Source organism: Hyperoodon ampullatus, assembly GCF_949752795.1.
Source record: "Hyperoodon ampullatus genome assembly, chromosome: 11".
Lineage (NCBI taxonomy): Eukaryota > Metazoa > Chordata > Mammalia > Artiodactyla > Ziphiidae > Hyperoodon > Hyperoodon ampullatus.
In genome coordinates, this window is record NC_136924.1 from 80,937,528 (window position 1) to 80,961,070 (window position 23,543).

A 23,543-nucleotide genomic window follows, 5' to 3' on the forward strand; every position below is an offset into this window, starting at 1 on the left:
TTCTGGATCTCGGAGGCTGATGAATCCAAGTGTACTGATGTCTTTGGATTGATCACATTTGGTTTGGGAACTGAGTGGGTCTACCCTTGCAGTGTAGATACCAGAGCCTGGAGCTGAGTGAGCCTGGGAAAGGCAGAGAGAGATGGTTTCATGTGAGTTGTTGTCCATAGCCTACAGGCTTAGTGTATCTGCAGACCCAGGAAACTGAGAACTGAGAGCCTAAGGACACTCTCCACCAGATATAGGTTGCTGGAACAAGTAAGAAAAGTTGCAACTGAATGGGCATAGAGGTGATTTCATCTGTGTGTTGTCATTTGATCACTTAACCTACTACCAGAAGAGTTTGACTCCAGTTATCACCTACACTGGGAAATATTGGAATCATAAAAGTAGATGATGATTGATACTAATATTTATGACTTTTATCCAGATAAGACAAATAATGTAATATGTTTAATATTTTTAAGGTACCAGCTAAATCTCTTTGCAAGGATGTGCTTGGATCGCCAGTATCTGGCCATAAACCAGATTTCTACGCAGCTCTCTGTTGATTTGATCCTGCGGTGTATGTCAGATGAGAGCCTGCCCTTTGACCTCCGAGCATCTTTTTGTCGCCTTATGCTGCACATGCATGTTGACCGGGATCCCCAGGAGTCTGTGGTGCCTGTTCGCTATGCGAGGCTCTGGACAGAAATCCCCACAAAGATCACGATTCATGAGTATGTTTGGAAAAATTTCTTTTTTAAAAAAAATTTTTAAATTTTATTTATTTTTTTATACAGCAGGTTCTTATTAGTCATCAGTTTTATCCACATCAGTGTATATATGTCAATCCCAATCGCCCAATTCAGCACACCACCATCCCCACCCCCCTGTGGTTTTACCTCCTTGGTGTCCATATGTTTGTTCTCTACATCTGCGTCTCAACTTCTGCCCTGCAAACCGGTTCATGTGTACAATTTTTCTAGGTTCCACATAATGCGTTAATATATGATACTTGTTTTTCTCTTTCTGACTTACTTCACTCTGTATGACAGTCTCTAGATCCATCCACATCTCAACAAATGACCCAATTTGTTCCTTTTTATGGCTGAGTAATATTCCATTGTATATATGTACCACATCTTCTTTATCCATTTGTCTGTCGATGGGCATTTATATTGCTTCCATGACCTGGCTATTGTAAATAGTGCTGCAATGAACATTGGGGTGCATGTGTCTTTTTGAATTATGGTTTTCTCGGGGTATATGCCCAGTAGTGGGATTGAAGGATAATATGGTAATTCTATTTTTAGTTTTATAAGGAACCTCCATACTGTTATCCATAGTGGCTGTATCAATTTACATTCCCACCAGCAGTGCGAGAGGGTCCCCTTTTCTCCACACCCTCTCCAGCATTTGTTGTTTGTAGATTTTCTGATGATGCCCATTCTAACTGGTGTGAGGTGATACCTCATTGTAGTTTTGATTTGCATTTCTCTACTAATTAGTGATGTTGAGCAGCTTTTCATGTGCTTCTTGGCCATCTGTATGTCTCTTTGGAGAAATGTCTATTTAGGTCTTCTGCCCATTTTTGGATAGAGTTGTTTGTTTTTTTTAATATTGAGCTGCATGAGCTGTTTATATATTTTGGAGATTAATCCTTTGTCTGTTGATTCATTTGCAAATATTCTCTCCCATTCTGAAGGTTCTCTTTTCCTCTCGTTTATGGTTTCCTTTGCTGTGCAAAAGCTTTCAAGTTTCATTAGGTCCCATTTGTTTATTTTTGTTTTTATTTCCATTACTGTAGGAGGTGGATCAAAAAAGATCTTGCTGTGATTTATGGCAAAGAGTGTTCTTCCTATGTTTTCCTCTAAGAGTTTTATAGTGCCTGGTCTTACATTTAGGTCTCTAATCCATTTTGAGTTTATTTTTGTGTATGGTGTTAGGGAGTGTTCTAATTCCATTCTTTTACATGTAGCTGTCCAGTTTTCCCAGCACCACTTATTGAAGAGACTGTCTTTTCTCCATTGTATGTCCTTGCCTCCTTTGTCATAGGTTAGTTGACCATAGGTGCATGGGTTTATCTCTGGGCTTTCTATCTTGTTCCATTGATCTATGTTTCTGTTTTTGTGCCGGTACCATATTGTCTTGATTACTGTAGCTTTGTAGTATAGTCTGAAGTCAGGGAGTCTGATTCCTCCAGCTGTTTTTTTCCCCTCAAGACTGCTTTGGCTATTTGGGGTCTTCTGTGTCTCCATACAAATTTTAAGATTTTTTGTTCTAGTTCCGTAAAAAATGCCATTGGTAATTTGATAGGGATTGCATTGAATCTGTAGATTGCTTTGGGTAGTATAGTCATTTTCACAATATTGATTCTTCCAATCCAAGAACATGGTATATATGTCTCCGTCTGTTGGTATCATCTTTAATTTCCTTCATCAGTGTCTTATACTTTTCTGCATATAGTTCTTTTGTCTCCCTAGGTAGGTTTATTCCTAGGTATTTTATTCTTTTTGTTGCAATGGTAAATGGGAGTGTTTCCTTAATTTCTCTTTCAGATTTTTCATCATTAGTGTATAGGAATTCAAGAGATTTCTGTGCATTAATTCTGTGTCCTGCAACTTGACCAAATTCATTGATTAGCTCTAGTAGTTTTCTGGGGGCATCTTTAGGATTCTCTATGTATAGTATCATGTCATCTGCAAACAGTGACAGTCTTACTTCTTCTCTTCCACTTTGTATTCCTTTTATTTCTTTTTCTTCTCTGATTCCCATGGCTAGGACTTCCAAAACTGTGTTGAATATTAGTGGTGAGAGTGGACATCCTTGTCTTGTTCCTGATCTTAGAGGAAATGCTTTCAGTTTTTCACCATTGAGAATGATGTTTGCTGTGGGTTTGTCATATATGACCTTTATTATGTTGAGGTAGGTTCCCTCTATGCCCACTTTCTGGAGAGTTTTTATCATAAATGGGTGTTGAATTTTGTGAAAAGCTTTTTCTGCATCTATTGAGGTGATCATATGGTTTTTATTCTTCAATTTGTTAATATAGTGTATCACATTGATTGATTTGTGTATACTGAAGAATCCCTGCATCCGTGGGATAAATCCCACCTGATCGTGATGAGCTCAATGATTTTGATTATGTCTTCGAATTTTAAAAAAATTATTTTATTGTAGTATAGTTGATTTACAGTGTTGTGTTAATTTCTACTGTACAGCAAAATGATTTGGTTATACATACGTATACATTCTTTTTCATCTTCTTTTCCATTATGATTTATCACAGAATATTGAGTGTGGTTCCTTGTGCTATACAGTAGGACCTAGTTGTTTATCCATTTTATATATAATAGTTTGCATCTTCTAATCCCACACTCCCAATCCATCCCTCCCCCAAATATCTTCAGGTTTGAAATGAAATATAACGAAAGGCATTTCTTAATTCAGACTTGGATTGTTAATCTTCCAAATGCAAACAAGATACTCTTTTTGGAAAGTAAAATGACAACTCTTGATAATAGGAAAGTTATTCTGGAAACCAATAAGCAAATCATGTTAATAAAAGGAGTAACAATTAATTAAAGGAGTAACAATGGTAGACTGTGATTTAAATGCTTTACATATATTAACTCATTTCAAAATAGCCCCATTTTACAGATGAGGGTACAAAGTCTAGAAAGGTTAATTAATTTACCCAAGCTTATAAGTCAAGAGGTCAAAATATATATATTTTCCTATTTTAAATGATTAGAATCAATTTAACTTCCTTTAAATTCTTTCTGTCTTCATAGATATGATTCTATAACAGACTCTTCCAGAAATGATATGAAGAGGAAATTTGCACTGACAATGGAATTTGTTGAAGAATACTTGAAAGAAGTTGTAAATCAGCCTTTTCCTTTTGGAGATAAAGAAAAAAACAAACTGACATTTGAGGTAATTGTTTAAAACAATTAATCCGTGAGGTTATTCAATTTACGCTGTCTAAAATTAGATACATTGAACATCAAAGATTTTTTTTCCCTCTAATCTTTAGGATGTTTTAGTAATTAGGTAGTTAAATTCATGAACCTATGATTCCCTCTGCCACTGATTAAAAGATAGATTTGATGCTTTAATTATACCTGATATAGAATACTAAATATTTTATTTATAATTATCTGTTAGATACTCTGATTTTTTTAGTTTCATTTATTGTGTAAGCTTTATTGCATTTAATGAACAAAGACAGCTTTGCATATTTATAAAATGTTTGGATACATTTTTTTCATCTCCATGAAGGTAATGTTTTTAGCCTTATTAAAGTGAATTGAAATACCTCCAGTTATAATATCACTTTGGGGGTATAGGGACAAAACTGGAGAAAGGATGCCATTACATGATATCTGGGGTATTAGGTACCTACTGGTGTGTAACAGATTACCCCCAAACTTAGCAGCCCAAAGCAACAAGCATGTATTATCTCACAGTTTCCGTGGGTCAGGAATCTGGGAGGGCTTATTAGTTGGGTAGTTCTAGGTCAGGGTCTCTCATGAGGTCAGGATCTCACAAACTGTTGATTGGGGTTGCAGTTTCTGTGGGTCAGGAATCTGAGAGGGCTTATTAGTTGGATGGTTCTAGTCAGGGTCTCTCATGAGGTCAGGGTCTCACAAGCTGTTTATTGGGGTTACAGTCATCTGGGGTTAGATGATCTGCTTCTAAGATCACTTGTGTGGTTGCTGGTGGCTATACTTCCTTGCTGGCTATTGTCTAGACACCTTATCTTCTTGCCGTGTGGGCCTTTCCATAGGCTGCCTCAGTGTCTTTACAGTATGGCACCTGGCTTCCCCCAGAACAGCCATTAGAGAGAGGGAAAGAGAGAGCCCAAGATGGAAATTGCAATCTCGTATAACCTAATCTTAGAACTGTCATGTCATCACTTCTGCTGTGTGCTGTTGGAGACACTGACTAACCCTGGGGCAATGTGGAAGGAGACCCTACATTGGGTGCCATCTTGGAAGCTGGCTCTCATACCTAGTATGGCCTGTAGTATCCAGGAGACCACACAGTGGCATAAGGAACATATATTTCTAGACCAAGTTCTTGGATAATATTCATTTATTAAAGTAATTCATTAACGTAACTGTTTATTAAGTGGTATCCTACTGACGTAAGTTAATGTTTAAATAAGAGGTAAATCATTCTAATGTAAACCTCTTTTAACCACCCTGATACAACTAACATCTTATCTTGTCCGTTCCTTGCTGGCTGTTGACAAGATACCTCATCTTCTTGTCACATGGGCCTTTGATGGGGTTGATGAACTGGTCTTATTTGGATTTAATTCTAAACTTGACTAAATTGGAGTTCAGTGGTTGCTTTCACAGGTATTTCAATTCCTAGGTATTAAAGAATTAGAAAAGTTAGAAATACCTGCACTAACTTAGATAATAAAAAGTAAATGCTAATTTCCATTCCTAATGTTACTCTTTTCTTTTTCACCTTCTCCCCGCCTTTTTAAAATTAAGGTGGTCCACTTGGCTCGGAATCTTATATACTTTGGATTTTATAGTTTCAGTGAATTATTAAGGCTAACAAGAACACTTCTGGCTATCCTCGATATCGTTCAGGCCCCCATGTCATCGTATTTTGAAAGATTAAGCAAATTTCAAGACGGAGGTAAGAACTTTGGAGAAAAGTTATAATCTTTTTGGTATTCCTTTGAGGTGAGATAGAAAACAAATCTATAGAGAAGTGGTTGTTAACATGTACCTGCTAATATATGTGTGTAAATGGAATGTCATCCTGTGATAGGACTGAGTGACCAGAGGCTGGATGTGCAAACATTCTTCTCTGTTTTTAATGAAAAGCTTTAAAAGACAACTTCATAGGATCAATGAATTCCACCTTCAGCAGCTCATGTTATGGTCAATCCACTAGTGAAGTATTATGTGTTAAAAAATAAAAACATCTTAATACTTGTGATCATCCTGATGTGTGTCATGTGCTGGCTACGCTTCATAGCATGGCATAAAAAATGCAGAGAATGGGCACACTCAGGGTCACACCAGAGAAGTAGAGAGTGCAAGGCTAGCACAAGAGGCAGTACAGTAAAGTGGGCAAGAGAGCATGCGTTTTTGAGTCAGAGTGCCTATGTTCAAATCCTGCCTTGACCATTTATTAACTTAGGCAAGGTACTTATCTTCTCCAAGAGTTTCTTTTCTTATCTGATATATGACGTTGAAAATAACAGTATCTTCCTCACAGTCTCCATGTGAGAATTAAGTGAATGTGTACAACATATTCAAAGCACTTATAACAGTGCCCATCTCATAACTCAATACAGTTTTTTTCAGATGGTGATTGTCTTTAAGTTGGATGCTCTGAAAATACCGTGTGGTATAGAATTGTTTGCAGAATGTATATTGAAGAGTGCATTTAAGGTATACAGCTGTAAGGAAGTGGGGAAGGTAGGATTGGGCAGACAGAGAAGCTGAACCAAGTGAGGTTACAACTGAGGTCATTGCTGATCCTACAGGGATCTCTGGAGCTGAGTTGGCCCTTCAAAGTAGTCACAAATTAAGGCAAAGGGCCTGAGCTTTATATCCTCGCATTAGCCAGCCTTGACTGCCAGCTTCATCACAGAGGGGGTGTGTAGCCTTGGGTAAGGCAGTTCCCCCTGGACAAGGGTCACTCTTAGTGGGAAGCACGGCTTCGAGAAGACAGCAGTCATCATGCCCAGCAACGGAGGAAATAGATGCCTCAGCTCTAAGAGGTGATGTGGGTGGAGCACAATGTATCCACTATAGTATCCACTACAGGATTAAACAGTAAAGCCAGAAATCTAACTTCGGACATAGGGAAGAAATATCTGACTAGGAATGATAAACGAACAAGTAGCTGAAGTAATTAATTGTGATGCCTAAATCTCAATTCCTTCTACATCTGCCAAAAATCTGTACAGACCAATAAAAAGCAAATTATACCCCATAAATCCCTCACCTTCAGCAGAACTAGAAGACAGAGGACAGTCTGAACTTCAGTTATCGTAAGTGGAAAAGCAACGTCAGTTTTTAGTGGCACTGTCTCACTGTTCCTACTGAGAGCCTCTGTGGACAGTTAGGGAGTTCTGGAAAAACCATGTGGAAGAGACAGGAAGGGATTGTGTGAAAATCACCCTTAGAATTCCTTGGCAGTCCAGTGGCTAGGACTTCTTGCTTCCACTTCCGGGGGCCTAGGTTCAATCCCTGGTCAGGGAACTAAGATCCATCAAGCCGCATGGTGTGGCCAAAAAAAAAAAAAAAAAAAGAAAAGAAAAGAAAAGAAAAAAGAAAATCACCCTTAGAAAAAGAAAGTCTGTCTATCCTAAGGGTGAAAATATTGAAAGAGATTCCAGGTAGATAAGAGCACTGAGTAAGGAGGAAGGAACTTGAAAGTACACAGGTAGCAGTTGTGGAAAAGCAATGCTTCTAGGGATGAACAAGTTTGAAAGTAAGGAAGAGGCACCCTTTGTAGTCTTGTTGGTGAAGGCAAAAAGAAGCAAGATGGGGAAATCTAGAATACCAGATAAAAGAAACTAACACAGTATTGTGAAGCAATTATACTCCAATAATGATCTATTAAAAAAAAACTGAAGAAAATATAACTTCCTCCACTGCCCCCCAACAAAAGCCAGACTTTAAAGAAACTGCACTTCATGACTCAGACAGAAGAGGGTGCTCCTGAACTGAAGATCTTGTAAACCAGCTCATGTTGTCACCTTGTCCATGAAATGCAGAAATGTAATCAATCTTCATCTCTATGAAAGGACTGTAAGATCAAAACAGAATGCAGAATCAAAACATTTCAGTTGATGCAAATTTCTCTCTGAACATGAACCATGAAAGAGAAGAAAATTGTAACATGATACTCTAAACTGAATTAAATATCTTCAAACATGAACGTATGAAATACACCTTGAATCATAAATCCAAGAACTAAGGTTAGAAATGGACCAACACAAACCAGTCGGAAATGAAATGAAAGTTGATTGGACTCAGAAAAGAAAAAGGCTTTATTATTATTATTTTTAGAAATAACAGACTGAATTACAAGATATCAAAGGAAGAATACATTTGAATGAAAGTATAGTAAGCACCATTGAAGAAAGGCAGGAGAACAGTGATGAGAATGTTAAGGATTTAAAGAAACAAGTAAAAATGGTCAGTGAGAAAGTGGTTGAAATGGAAGAAAGGCAAAGAAGAGCCATCATATGAATAATTGGAGTCCCTGAAAAAGAAAAACAAAACAATGGAACAGACCTGAGATTTAAAATTCCAATCCAAGAAAACATTCTGTAACTAAAAGATAACCTGAATTCTACATGGTGAAGTTATGTAGGATGGTAATCTCCAAGACTTAAGACATAGAAAAATGAAACTATTATATACAGTATATATTCAGACAGAGTGGTGAGGGGACCAGGGAGGCACTATGAAAGCAAATGGAGAAAAAAGGAAAGGAAAGATGCTTCCTGGTATGACGCTTTTTACAATACCCAGTTTACTTTACACCAGACCATTCTTTAAAAACTTAGAAATTGATTTTGACTTTTGTTCTCAGTGCTTATAGTCTGCTTTCAGAGTTATACCCTACAGAGTATTTTATTCCTCTGAAAATTTGCTGATATCTTGTACATACTCTCCACTGTCCTGTGCGTGTCTGCCCTCTAAGACACGTTTTCTACTCTTTTCAATATTTTATAAGTCTCATATTTTCTCATGAACTCCATTCACCTCTGGATACCTTAATCGTTCTTTCAACTCTCTGAGAACAATTAATTTTTCAATAAGAATTTATTGAACAACTATTGCATGCCAGACATTATTCTAGACACTGGAAAAAAAAATGATGAACAAGATAGAGTCCTTAGGCCTAGGGCGGACAGACAATTAATAAATAGGCATAATCCTTCACCTCTCCCTGTTGGGGGAGGCAGTCAGATAATAAACAAATGAATATACACTGTTACATTGGATAATACTATGGACAAAAATCAAGTAGGACGATATGGAGCATGATGGAGAAGGCAGGGGCAGTTATTTTTAGCTAGAGTAGATTTTTTTTCAATTGAAGTATAGTTGATTTACAATGTTGTGTTAGTTTCAGGTGTACAGCAAAGTGTTTCTGTTATACATACAAATATCTTTTTTTTTCAGATTCTTTTCCCTTATAGGTTATTGTGAAATATTGAGTATAGTTCCTTGTGGTGTATAGTAGGACCTTGTTGGTTATCTGTTTTATATATAGTAATGTGTCTATGTCAATCCTAATCTTCCAATTCATCCCTTCCCCCCTTACTCCCTGGTAACCATAAGTTTATTTCCTACATCTGTAACTATTTCTGTTTGTATATAAGTTCATTTGTATCACTTTTTAAGATTCCACATATAAGTGATATCATATGATACTTGCCTTTGCCTGACTTACTTCACTTAGTATGATAATTTCTAGGTCCATCCACGTTGCTGCAAATGGCAATATTACATTCTTTTTTATGTCTGAGTAATATTCCCTTGTATATATGTACCATATCTTCTTTATCCAGTCATCTGTTGCTGGACATTTAGGTTGCTTCCATGTCTGGCTATTGTAAATAGTGTTGCTGTGAACACTGAGGTGCATGTATCTTTTCGAATTATGGTTTTCTCTGGATATATGCCCAGGAGTGGGATTGCAGGATCATATGGTTGCTCTATTTTTAGTTTTTTAAGGAACTTCCATACTGTTCTCCATAGCGGCTGTATCAATTTACATTCCCACCAACAGTGCAGGAGGGTTCCCTTTTCTCCACACCCTCTCCAGCATTTATTATATGTAGACTTGATGATGATGGCCATTCTGACTGGTGTGAGGTGATACCTCACTGTAGTTTTGGTTTGCATTTCTAGCTAGTTTTTGTTTGCATTGAACAACCTCTTTGATGTCTGAGCAGAGACCTACATGCATCCAGGAAGACTGCCCTGAGGCAGAGTCAGCTTGTTATGTGGGAGGAGCATCAGGAAGGCCATTTTGGCTGAGGCAAAGTGAAGGAAGGGAGAATACGGGAGAAAAGGCTGGAGAAGCTCAGACTGTCGAGATTTGTGGACCCTTGAATTTGAATTGTGCTCTAAGTTTGATGGGCAACTTCAGAGGGTTTTGAGAAGGGATCAATATGATTTGATAACTTTGGCTGCTGAGTGGACAGTAGTGAACATGTACGTGGACATAAATGTTAGAAAGACCATAGAAAGGAGGCTACGGCAGGATTGGAAGATGGTGTTGGACTAGAAGTGGTAGAAGTGGATGAATTTGGAATGGTACTGTCCTGATTCATAGGACTTGGATGTGAAATGGGAAAGAAAGAAGAGAGTCAAAGATTATTCCTGGGTTTTGAAAGTAGTGGATGAATGTGGTACTATTTATTGAGGTGAGAAAGACTAGTGGATAAGTGGGGTTGTAGGGACAATCGGGATTTCTGTTTGGGCACATCAGGTGTGAAATGACTGTTAGGCATCCAGTTGGGGATGTTATGGTGACAGTTGGATATGTGGATGAACTTAGGGTATTGTCAGGGAAGAAATATGAATGTGAGAATTGGTGCATAGGAGACATGAATATGATCACTTAAGGAGTGATTGTTGATTGGGAAGAAATGACGTCTAAAGACTGAATCCTGGATGCACCAACATTGAACACCAAGATAGAGGAGGACCCTGCAAAAGAGACTGGGACAGAGAACCAGTGAGTAAAGAGGAAAACCAGGAGAATACGTTGTCTTAGAGGCCAAATGAAAAGTAATTGTAATTGTTTGTTGGCTTATATATTTCCTAGATAGCTGCTGTTTATTGAGTACTGTATGTGCTGAGTGGTTTTCCATGGACTACTTTCCATGTGGAGTGACTTGTGCTTAACCATGGCACACAGTGTTACTCCATTAATTAAATATAAAACACCATAATTCTATTCCAGTATAAAAGGTGATTCATGATAGTTTTTATCAGCCCATTATAATTCTCTAAGAAACTTCTTGCTGTGTTGTAAGAAATACCTGTATGTGTCCTGCATGAACCGAGGCTCAGAGGTCTCTTCCTTTTGAGACTCGACTCATGTGGTGTGTAGAATGGTGTCTCTTTATTTGGGGAAATGCATTCCACAGATTAGGTCTGTGGAAAGGGTTTGTGGATTTTGCCTAGATTTTTGGAATTTGAAAGAATACGTTTAGTAGTAAATACCCTAGAAATCTGTTATTCTGGTTCTTGGTGCATTGAAATTAATTTGAATTTAAGGACTATAGTTTAAGATCCCTTCTCTTGATATTTGCAAATCAGAGGGTAAATTATTTCTTTTATACATTTCTATTATTGGATACATAATGTAAACTGTGAGAAAATATAGTTTGTTGTTAAGCACAATTTGATAACAGTGATGATTATACTACACAAGATACCTCTGAGAGAATTTGTTATAGTGAGCTTTCTTCATTTCTCTCAACTCTAAAAGTCCTTCTCAAGGAAGCATTTTTGCTTTTACTAGCACTAAATGTTTATTTAATATCATTATCTTGCATACATATGGGAGGACAATGCTTTTATAGTAAAACACTCTTTAGATTTCTTTGGAGCATAACTATACTTGCAAGACAAAAAAAAAGTAGTATACTTTTTGTCAACGTTGCCTTGAGGTACATTTGAAAAAGTGAATATGTGGCTTTATTTACATTATATAAAATAGAAGAGAAATAATGTACCTCACAGGGATACATTGTTTGCTCATAAATATTGCCAATATGTGAATGTAATGGAATTGTGCCTGGATTCCACACTGTTTTGTAAAAAGTACCAGTATAGAAAACCATAATCAGGGAGATTAATTAATTTGCCTAAGATTCATTAATAAGTTAGTAGCATTGCTAGGAATTAAAGTGCAAGGAATTAGTCTTCCTATCTTTTGTACCACTCAATTATTTATTAGTCTGATGAACTAATATTTTAGAAAAATTGTTACTGAGGTTAGAATTTTGGTCCGTAAATTTTTTTTTAAGTTAACACTTCTGTAGGGGCTTGGTCTTATAGGTATTCTTTAAGGTAAGTAAACAAAATACAGTGTTGAAAATAAATTTTTAAAATAAAAACTAATAAAATTGGGACAAAGCAACATCATGTGCCTCTAGATGTGACGTACTGAGAAGGACACAACATTGCCTATTTAGTATTCCTGACAAAAATTCATAATCTCATCTAATCATGAAGAAATATCAGGCAGGTACAAATTGAGGGGGGTATTTTATAGAACAGCTGTCTTGAACGTTTCGAAAATGTCAGTGTTATGAAAGATAAAGTTTGAGAAACTGTTTCAGAATAAAGGAGATTAAAGAGACATGACAACTACATATAATATGTGATTTTGGATCAGGAAAATTATTATCTACAGAAGACATTATTGGCACAATTGGTAAAATTTGAATATGGATTGTACATTAGGTTGTAGTGTTGTATCAGATTTCCTGAATTTTATAATTGTACTTTACTGTAGTTAGGTAAGAGAATGTACTTGTTTTTAGCAAATACGTGCTGAAGAATTGAGAGTTAAAAAGGTCATGATGTTTGGAACTAACTCTCAAAGAGTGCAGGAAAGATGTGTGTGTGTGTGTGTGTGTGTGTGTGTGTGTGTGTACAGAGGGAGAGAGGATGTAAATGTGGCAGAATTTGTGAATCTGATAAATATGGGCAGAGGGTGTCATGGATGTTCTTTGTACTATTCTTGTAACTCTTTCCATAAATTCAAAAGTATTTCAAAACAGAAAAATTAATGACTTAAATAATTAGCCAAGTAGGAAAATGATTTATTATATGTAAGATGACATTTCAAACTTACAGCATTATCTTGCAACTCTTCTAGGAGATGTGTTATTATAGCTGAGTTCTATTAAGCTATAAATTCCTAAAAAAGCCCTATTAGACTCTATAAATTCTTAGCAAAAGAAGCAAGAGAGAACACATTTCTGGAATTTCCAAATGTGGAGACAGGATTGTCAGGCCTGGGAAAAATTCCTGTGGTACAGGGTGAGACTGAGGCTGATGCCAGAGAGGAAATCCCAGATTACGGGAAGTACCTGGAGAAAAAAGAATTGTTATTCTAAAGGACAAGTCAGGGAGCTGTAGCAATATTGCCACAGTATAATAACCGGTGTAGCACCATCTTGGCTCTTGTATATTAAAAGTGTTTGATGATATTTTCTTATTTTTAGTGAAACTTTATTCTTATTGGCAGTCATTTGCAAAACACAATTTTTTAAAAATAGGAGGTAATTTTATAAGCACTGTTGCTAGACAGGCCAGCTCTTTCAAGTAAATGATAACAGCTTTCTTTTCTCATACTGTGTCTGGAAAATTCTGTGCAATAGAACTATGTCTTTTTTTATCCTTTTGATCGACTTACCACTTAAGAATTCTGCTCCAGCACAGTTGGGGTAGGACATTCAGAGAAATGTGTCTGGTCATTGTTTGGCAGGTCAGACCCAGGGGAGCAGAAGAAGAGAGAGGTGTGTGGAGAAGGTGAAGGCGTACGGTTCCCGGAGTTCAACTCCATGAAGGCCTCAGTGGCGCCTGTCTTAAATAGGGTGTGCACACAGCATTCATATGTTTTTCTGGGAAATCCTGTAGGCTTAGATGCCAGTGATTCGTGTTTGAGGCAGTGGGGATGGCTGCCTTGGAAAGTGGCAATTACAGAAGTTTTCCTCTTCTGGGTCCTTGGTTACAGTGCAGCCCTTCACGTCACAGGGAGTTGTCCTCATCCTAGAGCTGGTTGGGAGTCTGAGTCTAGCTCCCAGGCTGTGTCTGTTCACTGTCACGGTGGCTTTTTAGTTGGCATGCTCAGCAGAAATTGATAGGTTCAGAAGTAGCTTCTCATTTTCGTGTCCTAGAGGTGGTCCATTCAGAAAATTATCTAGGCACACTCACACGGAGGCAAAAGGAGCTGGCACTGCCCTGGCCTTTACTGTAGTGAGGCAGAAGATTCTCGTCTTCAGAACTGTCAACTGTCAACTTTTCATTCACTATGTACTCACTTAAGAAAAGAAATATTGTTTTCAAACAAATGTATTCACTCCCAGCAGGCTATGTTGTTCAGTCAGTGTGCTTTGCCTAATACCTATCATTTACTCTCAGTGATTTAGAATTCACAGGCACCATTCAGTGTAATTGATCTTTTGGGTCAAAGGATTGTGTCAAGCAGTGCTCTTCTTTGTCATGTTTAGAAGTTAAAAGCAAATGCCATATACAGGCTGATAAACTGGATATTTTCAATATATTTGTGAAAGTACATTTCATTTAAAAAATTATGCATCTCTCTTTATTTTTGCTGAAGGATACACAATCCAAGGATTGATACTACTACAGGCATACCTGCTTTTATTGCACTTAGCTTTGTTGCATTTCACAGATACTGCATTTTTTACAAATGGAAGGTTTGTGTCACCCCTGAGTCCAGCAAGTCTGCTGGAGCCGTTTTCCCAACAGCATTTGTTCACTTTGTGTCTCTGTGTCACATTTTGGTAATTCTCAGAATATTTCAAACTTTTTCATTATTAATATGTTTGTCATGATGATATGTGATCTTTGATGTTGCTCTTGTAATTGTTTTTGGCCACCACTAGCCATGTCCACATAAGCCGGCCAACTTAATCAATAAATGTTGTGTGTGTTCTGACTGCTCCACCAGCCTGCCGTTCCCCGTCTCTCCTTCTCTCCTTGGGCACCCCTCTGTGTGTTCAAGTGAAAGGAAGAGTTGCACGTCTCTCACTTTACATCAAAAGCTAGAAATGATTAATCTTAGTGAGGAAGGCATGTTGAAAGCCAAAGATACACTAAAAGCTAGGCCTCTTGCACCAGTTAGCCAAGCAGTGAATGCAAAAGGAAGGTTCTTGAAGGAAGTTAAAAGTGCTACTCCAGTGAACATATGAATGGTAAGAAATGGAAACAGCCTTATTGCTGATATGGAGAAAATTGTAGTGATCTGGATAGAAGATCAAAGCAGCCACAACATTTCTTTAAGCCAAAGCCTAATCCAGAGCAAAACCCTAACTGTCTTCAATTCTCTGAAGGCTGAGAGAGGTGAGGAAACCGCAGGAGAAAAGTTTGAAGCTAGCAGAGGTCGGTTCATGGGGTTTAAGGGAAGAAACCATGTCCATAACGTCAAAGTGAAAGGTTAAGCAGCAAGTGCTAAGGTAGAAGCTGCAGCAAATTATCCAGAAGACCTAGCTCAGATAATTCATGAAGGTGGCTACACTAAACAACAGATTTTCAGTGTAGACAAAGCAGCCTTCTATTTGAAGAAGATGCCATCTAGGACTTTTATAGCTAGAGAGGAGAAGTCAATGCCTGCCTTCAAAGCTTCAAAGGACAGGCTAACTCTTGTTGCGGGCTAAAGCAGCTGGTGACTTTGAGTTGAAGCCAGTGCTCATTTACCCTTCTGAAAATCCTAGGGCCCTTCAGAATTATGCTAACTCTACTTTGCCTGTGCTCTATAAGCGCAACAACAAATCCTGGATGACAGCACATCTGCTTACAACATGGTTTACTGAATATTTTAAGCCCACTGTTGAAACCTACTGCTCAGACAAAAAGATTTCTTCCAAAATATTACTGCTCATTGACAGTGCACCTGGTCACGCAAGAGCTCTGATGGAGACATACAACCAGATTAATGTTGTTTCCCTGCCTGCTAACACAGCATCCATTCTGCAGCCCATGGATCAGGGAATAATTTTGACTTTCAAGTCTTATTATTTAAGAAATACATTTTATAAGACTATAGCTGCCTTAGGTAGTGATTCTTCTGATGGACCTGGGCAGAGTAAATAGAAAACCTTCTGGAAAGACTTCTCATTCTAGATGTCATTAAGAACATTTGTGATTCATGAGAAGAGGTCAAAATATCATCATTAACAGGAGTTTGGAAGAAGTTGATTCCAGCCCTCAGGGATGACTTTGAGGGGGTCAAAACTTCAGTGGAGGAAGTAACTGCAGATGTGGTATAAGTAGCAAGAGAACTGGAATTAGAAGTGGAGCCTGAAGATGTCACTGAATTGCTATAATCTCAAGTTAAAACTTGAACAATTGAGGAGTTGTTTCTTATGAGAGAAGAAAGTGGTTTCTTGAGATGGAATCTGCTCCTGGTGACGATGCTGTGAAGATTGTTGGGATGACAACAAAGGATTTAGAATATTATATAAACTGAGTTGGCAAAGCAGTGGCAGGGTTTGAGAGGATTGACTCCACATTTGAAAGAAGTCCTACTGTGGTTAAATACTGTCAAACAGCTACAGAGAAATTGTTCATGAAAAGAAGATCGATGCAGCAGACTTCATTGTTGTCTTGTTTTGAGAAACTGCCACGGCCACCTGAACTGCCACCAAGCCCCACCCTGATCAGTCAGCAGCCATCAACACTGAGGCAAGAGCCTCCACCAGCCAACAGATCATAATTCAGTGAGGTCTCAGATGATGGTTAGCATTTTTTTTATGATTAAGGTAATTTCATTTATTCATTTATTCTTACATTTATGAATTTATCAAATGACATGTTATTGTGAATACACTCTGTGGAAAGACTCAACTATTACTAGGACAGGCATGTCATGCAATGTTTGAACATGGGTAGACACTGACCTTCTTTGACGTTAAAAGAAAATAAACTATACGTTAAAAGAAAATAAACTATCCAGATGGTTAGCAATTTTTAGCATTAAAATATTTTTTAAGGTGTGTACTTTTTTTTTTTTTACACATAATGCTGTTGTACACTTAATAGACTAAACAATGGTGTAAACATAACTTTTATATGCATTGGGAAACCCAAAAACCTTCCTGAGACTCATTTTTATTGCGATATATGATTTGCCATGGTGGTCTGGAACTGAACCTGCAGTATTTCTGAGGTATGCCTATACTAGTGTGATTAATTAAGACCACTTATTACAGGTGCGTGAGTGTATTTTGTTCTACTAGAGAGTCATTTAAATGGTTGGGACAAATGTGAATCGTACTTATACATTCTCCTAAGAGCAACATAACGTGTTAACTTGGAAAGGTGAGAGTATCCTCTCCATTTGAGCAGAGTGTAGAACTTGACACAGTCTGGAAATGGTTTAAGTCGAATTTGTTATTTAGTTATCCTGTCAATATCCTTTCATTTATCTGTTTGTTGTTTGAATGGAACTGGGGTTCAAATTTAAACCTCCAAAATGGAGCAATAAAGTCTAACCACTGAGTAAGCCTTGGGCTCGATGTCTAGGTCACCACTGTCATTTTTTCTCACAATGGCCCCCCAACCCTTGAACTCACCACAGTTTGAAAAGACAATAGATCAGAAAACTGTCAAAAGATCAAGTAAGAGCCGAATAGTTTCTTTTCATCTTCTACATTTTGCTTTTTCACAGCTCCAAGTTCTTGGGAGTTTCTGTAGTCAAGCCCTGAAAGGTCAGCCTGTTCCCAGTCGGTAACCAGATAATCTCTTTTTTTGGCATATATGTTATAATATTGAAGAAGGGAAATCACCAAAAAAAAAATCGATGGAAATTCCATTTACTTTTAGGATTTCCTTTCCTTTGAGGTTTCAGGGTGGGAGCTGAAGTGCATTTGGTCTTAGAGAATAAAATACAGGTAACCACAGCAGCCTGAAATTATCCTCCTGCCCTAAAAGGATTCCAGCTGCACTGGTGACTCATGTAGCCCTGTGGGCCCAGCCCAGGGTAGGGAAGAGATAAGGAGGGAGGGTAGTAGAGGCACCTTGGATACACAAATGTCCAGTAGTACCCCTTGTCCCAGAAGATTGGAGGAGGAGAGTGAGGGCGTGCTAACTCCCCATCTAGTGGCAAAGAACCAGCTGCTTCTTCAATTTAACTTTTTTTTTTTTTTTTTTGCCTTGACTGGGACTTCACATGATCCACCTTGAAATGCTTTTCCTGGCAGCATAGTTGCTTTTTAAAAGGAGAAGGGAAATTGAGATGGGAGGTGGAGCAGAAACATTTTTTAATAGTGTTATATGGGTGGGAAAGGAAGAAAATATTTGCAGCAAAAAGTCTGCCAGAAAATAGTTTCTTCCTTTATAAAATCAGGAGGTTAATCTAAATGTGATCTTTACAGTCTCTTTGAGTTCAAAACTGTGATTCTTTGAAGATTAGTATGTAATTCTCATTCGCTCACTCAATGGTATTCTTTTTAATGTGTGTTGCAAAAGACTCCTTTTAGCAAATATCCATGAAGCATGACTCCTGGTTAAGAGCTGTGATTGCTCTTTGTAAAGACACCGGCTACAATGCCTTGAAACCAGGAGCCTTAGTTCACTTAAAATATCGAGTGTATCAAAAAAAGCAAGCAAGGGCTTCCCTGGTGGTGCAGTGGTTGAGAGTCCGCCTGCCGATGCAGGGGACACGGGTTCGTGCCCCGGTCCGGGAAGATCCCACGTGCCGCGGAGCGGCTGGGCCCGTGAGCCATGGCCGCTGAGCCTGCGCGTCCAGAGCCTGTGCTCCACGACGGGAGAGGCCACAACAGTGAGAGGCCCGCGTACTGCAAAAAAATAAAATAAAAAAAGGCAAGCAAGTAAGCAAGCAAGAAAGGCTTACCTGTGTGCAAGTTGGGACTCCGAGGACGTGTACATGTGGAGTTGGAGGATGAGAAAAAACAGAAATGAGGTTTAGCACAGTGACCATCACCGAACAGCAGGTAGCAAAGGTCCAGGCAGCTTCATTTTAAGGACTGTCTCTAATGCCCCTTCAGCTCCTGTCAATATTTCATCAGACTGAGCTCCTTCCAGGTCGGTATGAAGGACATAAGTTCACAGCACAGCTCACAGTGCTCAGAAGTGTCAGGCAGGTTGGCTTGCCGGAGGAAGATGCCATAGTGACCAGTCATCATTTGAGCATCTCTTTCCTGGACTTCTGGACTTAATTTTTCCCACCACCATTCTGCCCCTCGTGATGCTTCTTTTGGATGGTCCTGCCTCGTCTCTGCTTCCAGCCTGTCCCTCGCCTGCAGGCAGATCTGTCTCATCCACTCTGGGTCTCGGTCCTCACACCTGCCTGCTCCCATCTGCTTCTTCTCCCTTCTGCCTACACCTTCTCCCCATTCACATCCTATGCTTCTAGTAAAGGGAGCTGGAGCCTCAAAGAGGCAGCCGGGACTCGTGTGCAATCCTATCCACAGTGATAGGTTTCTCTTGTCCTCTAGGTTGTGTGTGTGCCCTGTGTCAGATGAGTGTGCTGTTCTCATCATACCTTGAGATTCTTCTCCTGACAGCAACTGCCCAGGAGCTCTGGAGGTCCTTAGTGCAGGTTGTGTTCCCCAGGAAGCAGACCCTGAACAGAGATTAGCACGTGGGAGGCTTATTAGGGAGAGCTCTTAGCATCAACACTGGTGGAATGGAAGGGAAAAAAGCAGGCCTGGGCCAAGCAAGAAATTGGGTTGTGTTGTGGTCTTAGCAGGGAGCCTCTGGGGGGTCTGAAGTTGGGGTGTCCTTTCAGAGTTCTCTCTCATTGGAGTGAGGGGGCTGAGTTTTTATGCCCCCGTGGGCTGCCCTGGAATGGGGTGTGGTCTGGCTTGAGGCAGCCGTTTTCAGACCAGCCAATCCCCAGAGGGCTCACTTTTGAGGGCTGTCCCCCAAGTGGCACTGCCAGCAGCTGAGGCAATAGTCCTTCATTCCTGAAAGGGAATCTGGGCAGGGCCATCACAGCATCCACTACAGATATTTTCCAGAAAAGTACCAAGATTGGAAAAACTGGAGGTCAAGATTAAGATCTCATAGGAAAAACAGATTAGGAAGAAAACTAAAAATGATTCGGATCTTATAGAAGATAGAGATTAGGGAGACAAATAAAAACAACATTAAGACATTTAAATGCACAACAAAGTTCTAGAGATGAAAAACATTTCTAGAGGCTACCTACTTCCAAATGCCCCAGAATCACTGGCATCAGAAATCTACTCCGGGCAGCAAGTGTTTTATGGAATCCTTTTCTTCGGATGTGAAGGAAGATTTCTGTGATATTCTGATCTTCTGAGTCTGGTTCTCTTACCAGCTTTGTGCTGTGCTGACTGCACCTCTAAGTCCTTTCTGGCTTAATGTATAATGTCTTTTACACTTTTGTTATATATTTTTTTCCTCCTTAAGCTTTTAGAAGTTTTAGAAAAAGTGCCTATAACTGTCAGGTTTTCTCTTAGTTATCAGTGGTGCCTGGGAGGACTTGTTTTCCCCCTCTGGGCTTAGTCTTCTCTCTCTATATCAAGAGATTCTCAAACACATGATCTATGCTAGATCATGTCCCTTTAAAAAATCAAATGAAGGTATAAAAATAGGCAGAGAATAACTATGTAATATGTCTATTATATAGTTAATAGTGAGTGTCCACCATTTGCTAGGCCACACATTTGACAGAGGATTACTTCAGAAGGGAATCTATTATTTATATTTAACGCCTAGCACACATCAAAATCTTGCATATTTTTATCTGTAATCCTTGTCACAATCCAGCAGGTAGGTATTATGGTCACATTGTGCCCAGGAAATGTGCTCTTACAGAGGGTAAATACTTGCCCTGAGACCATACAGCCTGTAGCTTGCTGAGCCAAATTTTGAATTCAGCTTTCTTTTTCTTTTTGCCTAGTTCTTCACAAAAACCAACAGCCCTGCCACGGATGTGCTTTCTGCTGTTACACTACTTTCTGTACAGATGACTTCTTCATCTGCAGGGACTCTGCTTTCTACTTTTTCCAAGTTTCCCAAGAAAGTTTAACACGAAACAGTGGGTGTTTATTAAAGAGTTTTGATTTAACTTGAGGTGATTTCACAAGTCAGATCCAAAAAAGAAAATTTAAGCCAAGAATCTCGCCTTCCTGAACCGTTGTTGGGATTGTCTCAGAAACAAAGTTTGAAACACAAGTCTTAAAACTGTTACCACTTAAATATCTTGAAGTTGGATGCTCCTTTTCACTCCCTGCTGGTCTCCCTGACTGTTTTTGGCTTTTTCTCCACATTCCCACATAAGGATCCTTTTGAATCACATACTCCACCTCTCACTAGTTCTCATCATCTCTTAGAGAGTAACAACCCAAGTTCCCTAAGTTGGTGCCCACAGGTCTTCATAATCTGCATTAGACATCTCTAGTTCTGTTTCTTGCTGTTTCCCCAGTAATACGAAACAATTTTATCCTCTAGGACACTTTGCTATGAGCTACTTCTGTATTTCATATATACTTTCATAACTTGCTTATCACTAGGATGAATGTATGTGCCATGCCTTATATAAACATGCATTTGAAGGACCAAAATATTTAGAGACCCTAATATTCCAAATATATGTTGGTGACTTTTTTTTGTTAGTGTTGAAATTTTTTATGTCTGTTTTTCCTAGTAGACTTATGAAAGGCTCCATGACTCTTAGAATTACTACCTAGAAAATTCAATAATAAAGATTCAAATTTATTGACTGAGAGAGCCAGAAGTGGGGAGAAAAGCTATGAAAATACATTCTGTTTCTGGTTCCATAGCTGACTTGTACCATGCCCAACATACCATGCATACTTGGCTTTCAAAAATATTTACTGAGTGACATACATTTGATGAATGTATGTAACCTACATGTTTTATATAAATATGTATTTGAATGATAAGAATATTTTCTAGATCATGACATCTCAGATTTATAATTGTTTTTCTTTTATTACTTAAGAACTTTTAATTTGGCTTTCGAAACTTCCAGTGAATGGGATAATATGACAAATGCCAGTTCATGTTAAAATACTTCCTGGTATATTGTTTCTACAATTTTAGTGATTGATGTTATACCTTTTCGCGATCTCTGCACCATCTCTTTTATAATTGATGTATAGTTGATTTACAGTGTTTTGTTAGTTTCTGGTGTACAGCAAAGTAATTCAGTTATAAATGTGTATATATATATATATTTATATATATATATATATATATATATACATATATACACACACACACACACATATGTAATATATTCTTTTTTCTATTCTTTTCCATTATGGTTTATTACAGGTAGATATTGAATATAATTAGTTCCTTGTTCTACACAGTAGGAACTTGTTGTTAATCTGCTTTATATATAATAGTTTGCATCTGCTAATCCCAAACTCCTAATTTATCCCTCCTCCCCCAACCCTGGCTTTCCCCTTTGGTAACCATAAATTTGTTTTCTATGTCTGTGAGTCTGTTTCAGTTTTGTAAATAAATGCATTTGTATCATATTTTAGATTCCACATGTAAGTGATATCATATGGTATTTGTCTTTCTCTTTCTGACTTACTTCACTTAGTACAATAATCTCTAGGTCCATCCACACTGATGCAAATGGCATTATTTCATTCTTTTTTTATGGCTGAGTAGTATTCTGTTGAATATATATATACCACATCTTTTTAATCCATTCATCTGTGAGCATTTAGGTTTGGTGCACCATCTTAACAGAATAATATGGTTCAAATATTCCCTTGCTAACTGTGTAGGTTCATAAATTTCAGGAGGATTTAATGGGTATGATGCATGCATAATTTCCGTATTACACTAAGTCAGGAAGCAACTCTATAACTTCCTTCTAGTTCTCTCAGTCAGGGGTTGCTCACATAAATTTATGATACAAAAAATATTTTTGTTATACTTTGTAATTAATTTAACTCAGTAGAGGCAGAAGACTCTGTAGGTTCATCTGTATTTCTCTGGGATGTGTTGGAAACAAAGGCATTGTCTGTAGTACTTTGGGTTTTGGTTTCCCAAAGGTATCAGCCACACAATAGATGAAGCACCTTCCACAGTTTAGTGTGGAGTTTATTCTTATTCTCTAAGCTATAAAGTGACTCTGAAACCTCTGGAGTTCTGTAGGAGTGGTGTAAATGATTCCTGGCAGCCAGGAAGAGCTACTGACATTACCAAATTGAGTTAATAGGACAGAATCAATACCTAGATGACCTCACAAATAATAAGAATGACTAAAGAAGACCAGGTTGTCCTCACCTTCTTTCTACTCAGTTATTTCCTCCAATTGTAAAATACTGTTTGACCCTCAGAATCTAATGCCTCAAGGTGTTAATACACTGGGGTAGGTTCCTCAGTTCCCTCCATTTCTGGTCAAGAGCATCCACCAGTGACCTACAGTAAGGCACTTTATTGGAACCCAATCATAGATTTGTAGAACGTTAGCACATAAAGGGGCTGTAGAAATCGTCTATATGAACTTCAGATCTTCATAGTACCTGTAGCAAATGGTCATCTAGGATCTCTTGGAACACCTGAGTGACCAAGATTTTACTGCTGCAAAAGGTAGGTCTTTCTTATTTACACCAGCTCCAAATATCGTCTCTTTTGTTAGGTTATCCTAAATATACCTCCCTCTCACTTCCAACAAGCAGCCCTACTTTTGTTCCCTGGAACCATGTGGAAATCTAACCTCACTTTCACATATCAGTTCTTTCTATGTTTGCACATGGCCGGCATGTCACCTGAATATCTCCTCCTCTCTGTGTCATCACCAGCAGTTTCTTT

The 23,543-nt window shown here is 38.4% G+C and overlaps 1 protein-coding gene across 2 annotated transcripts in view; it reads left to right on the forward strand.

The window, feature by feature from the left end:
* The window catches only part of ITPR2 (inositol 1,4,5-trisphosphate receptor type 2), a gene marked incomplete at its 3' end in the record, with an annotated part of 533,638 nt that overhangs the window by 182,779 nt on the left and 327,316 nt on the right, over positions 1 to 23,543 (forward strand). For both annotated transcript variants that reach the window (XM_079715959.1, XM_079715960.1), the window contains exons 19-21: positions 468 to 719; positions 3,777 to 3,921; positions 5,493 to 5,643. In XM_079715959.1, coding sequence (XP_079572085.1) covers positions 468 to 719; positions 3,777 to 3,921; positions 5,493 to 5,643 — 548 coding nt within the window. The remainder of the gene's footprint in view (positions 1 to 467; positions 720 to 3,776; positions 3,922 to 5,492; positions 5,644 to 23,543) is intronic.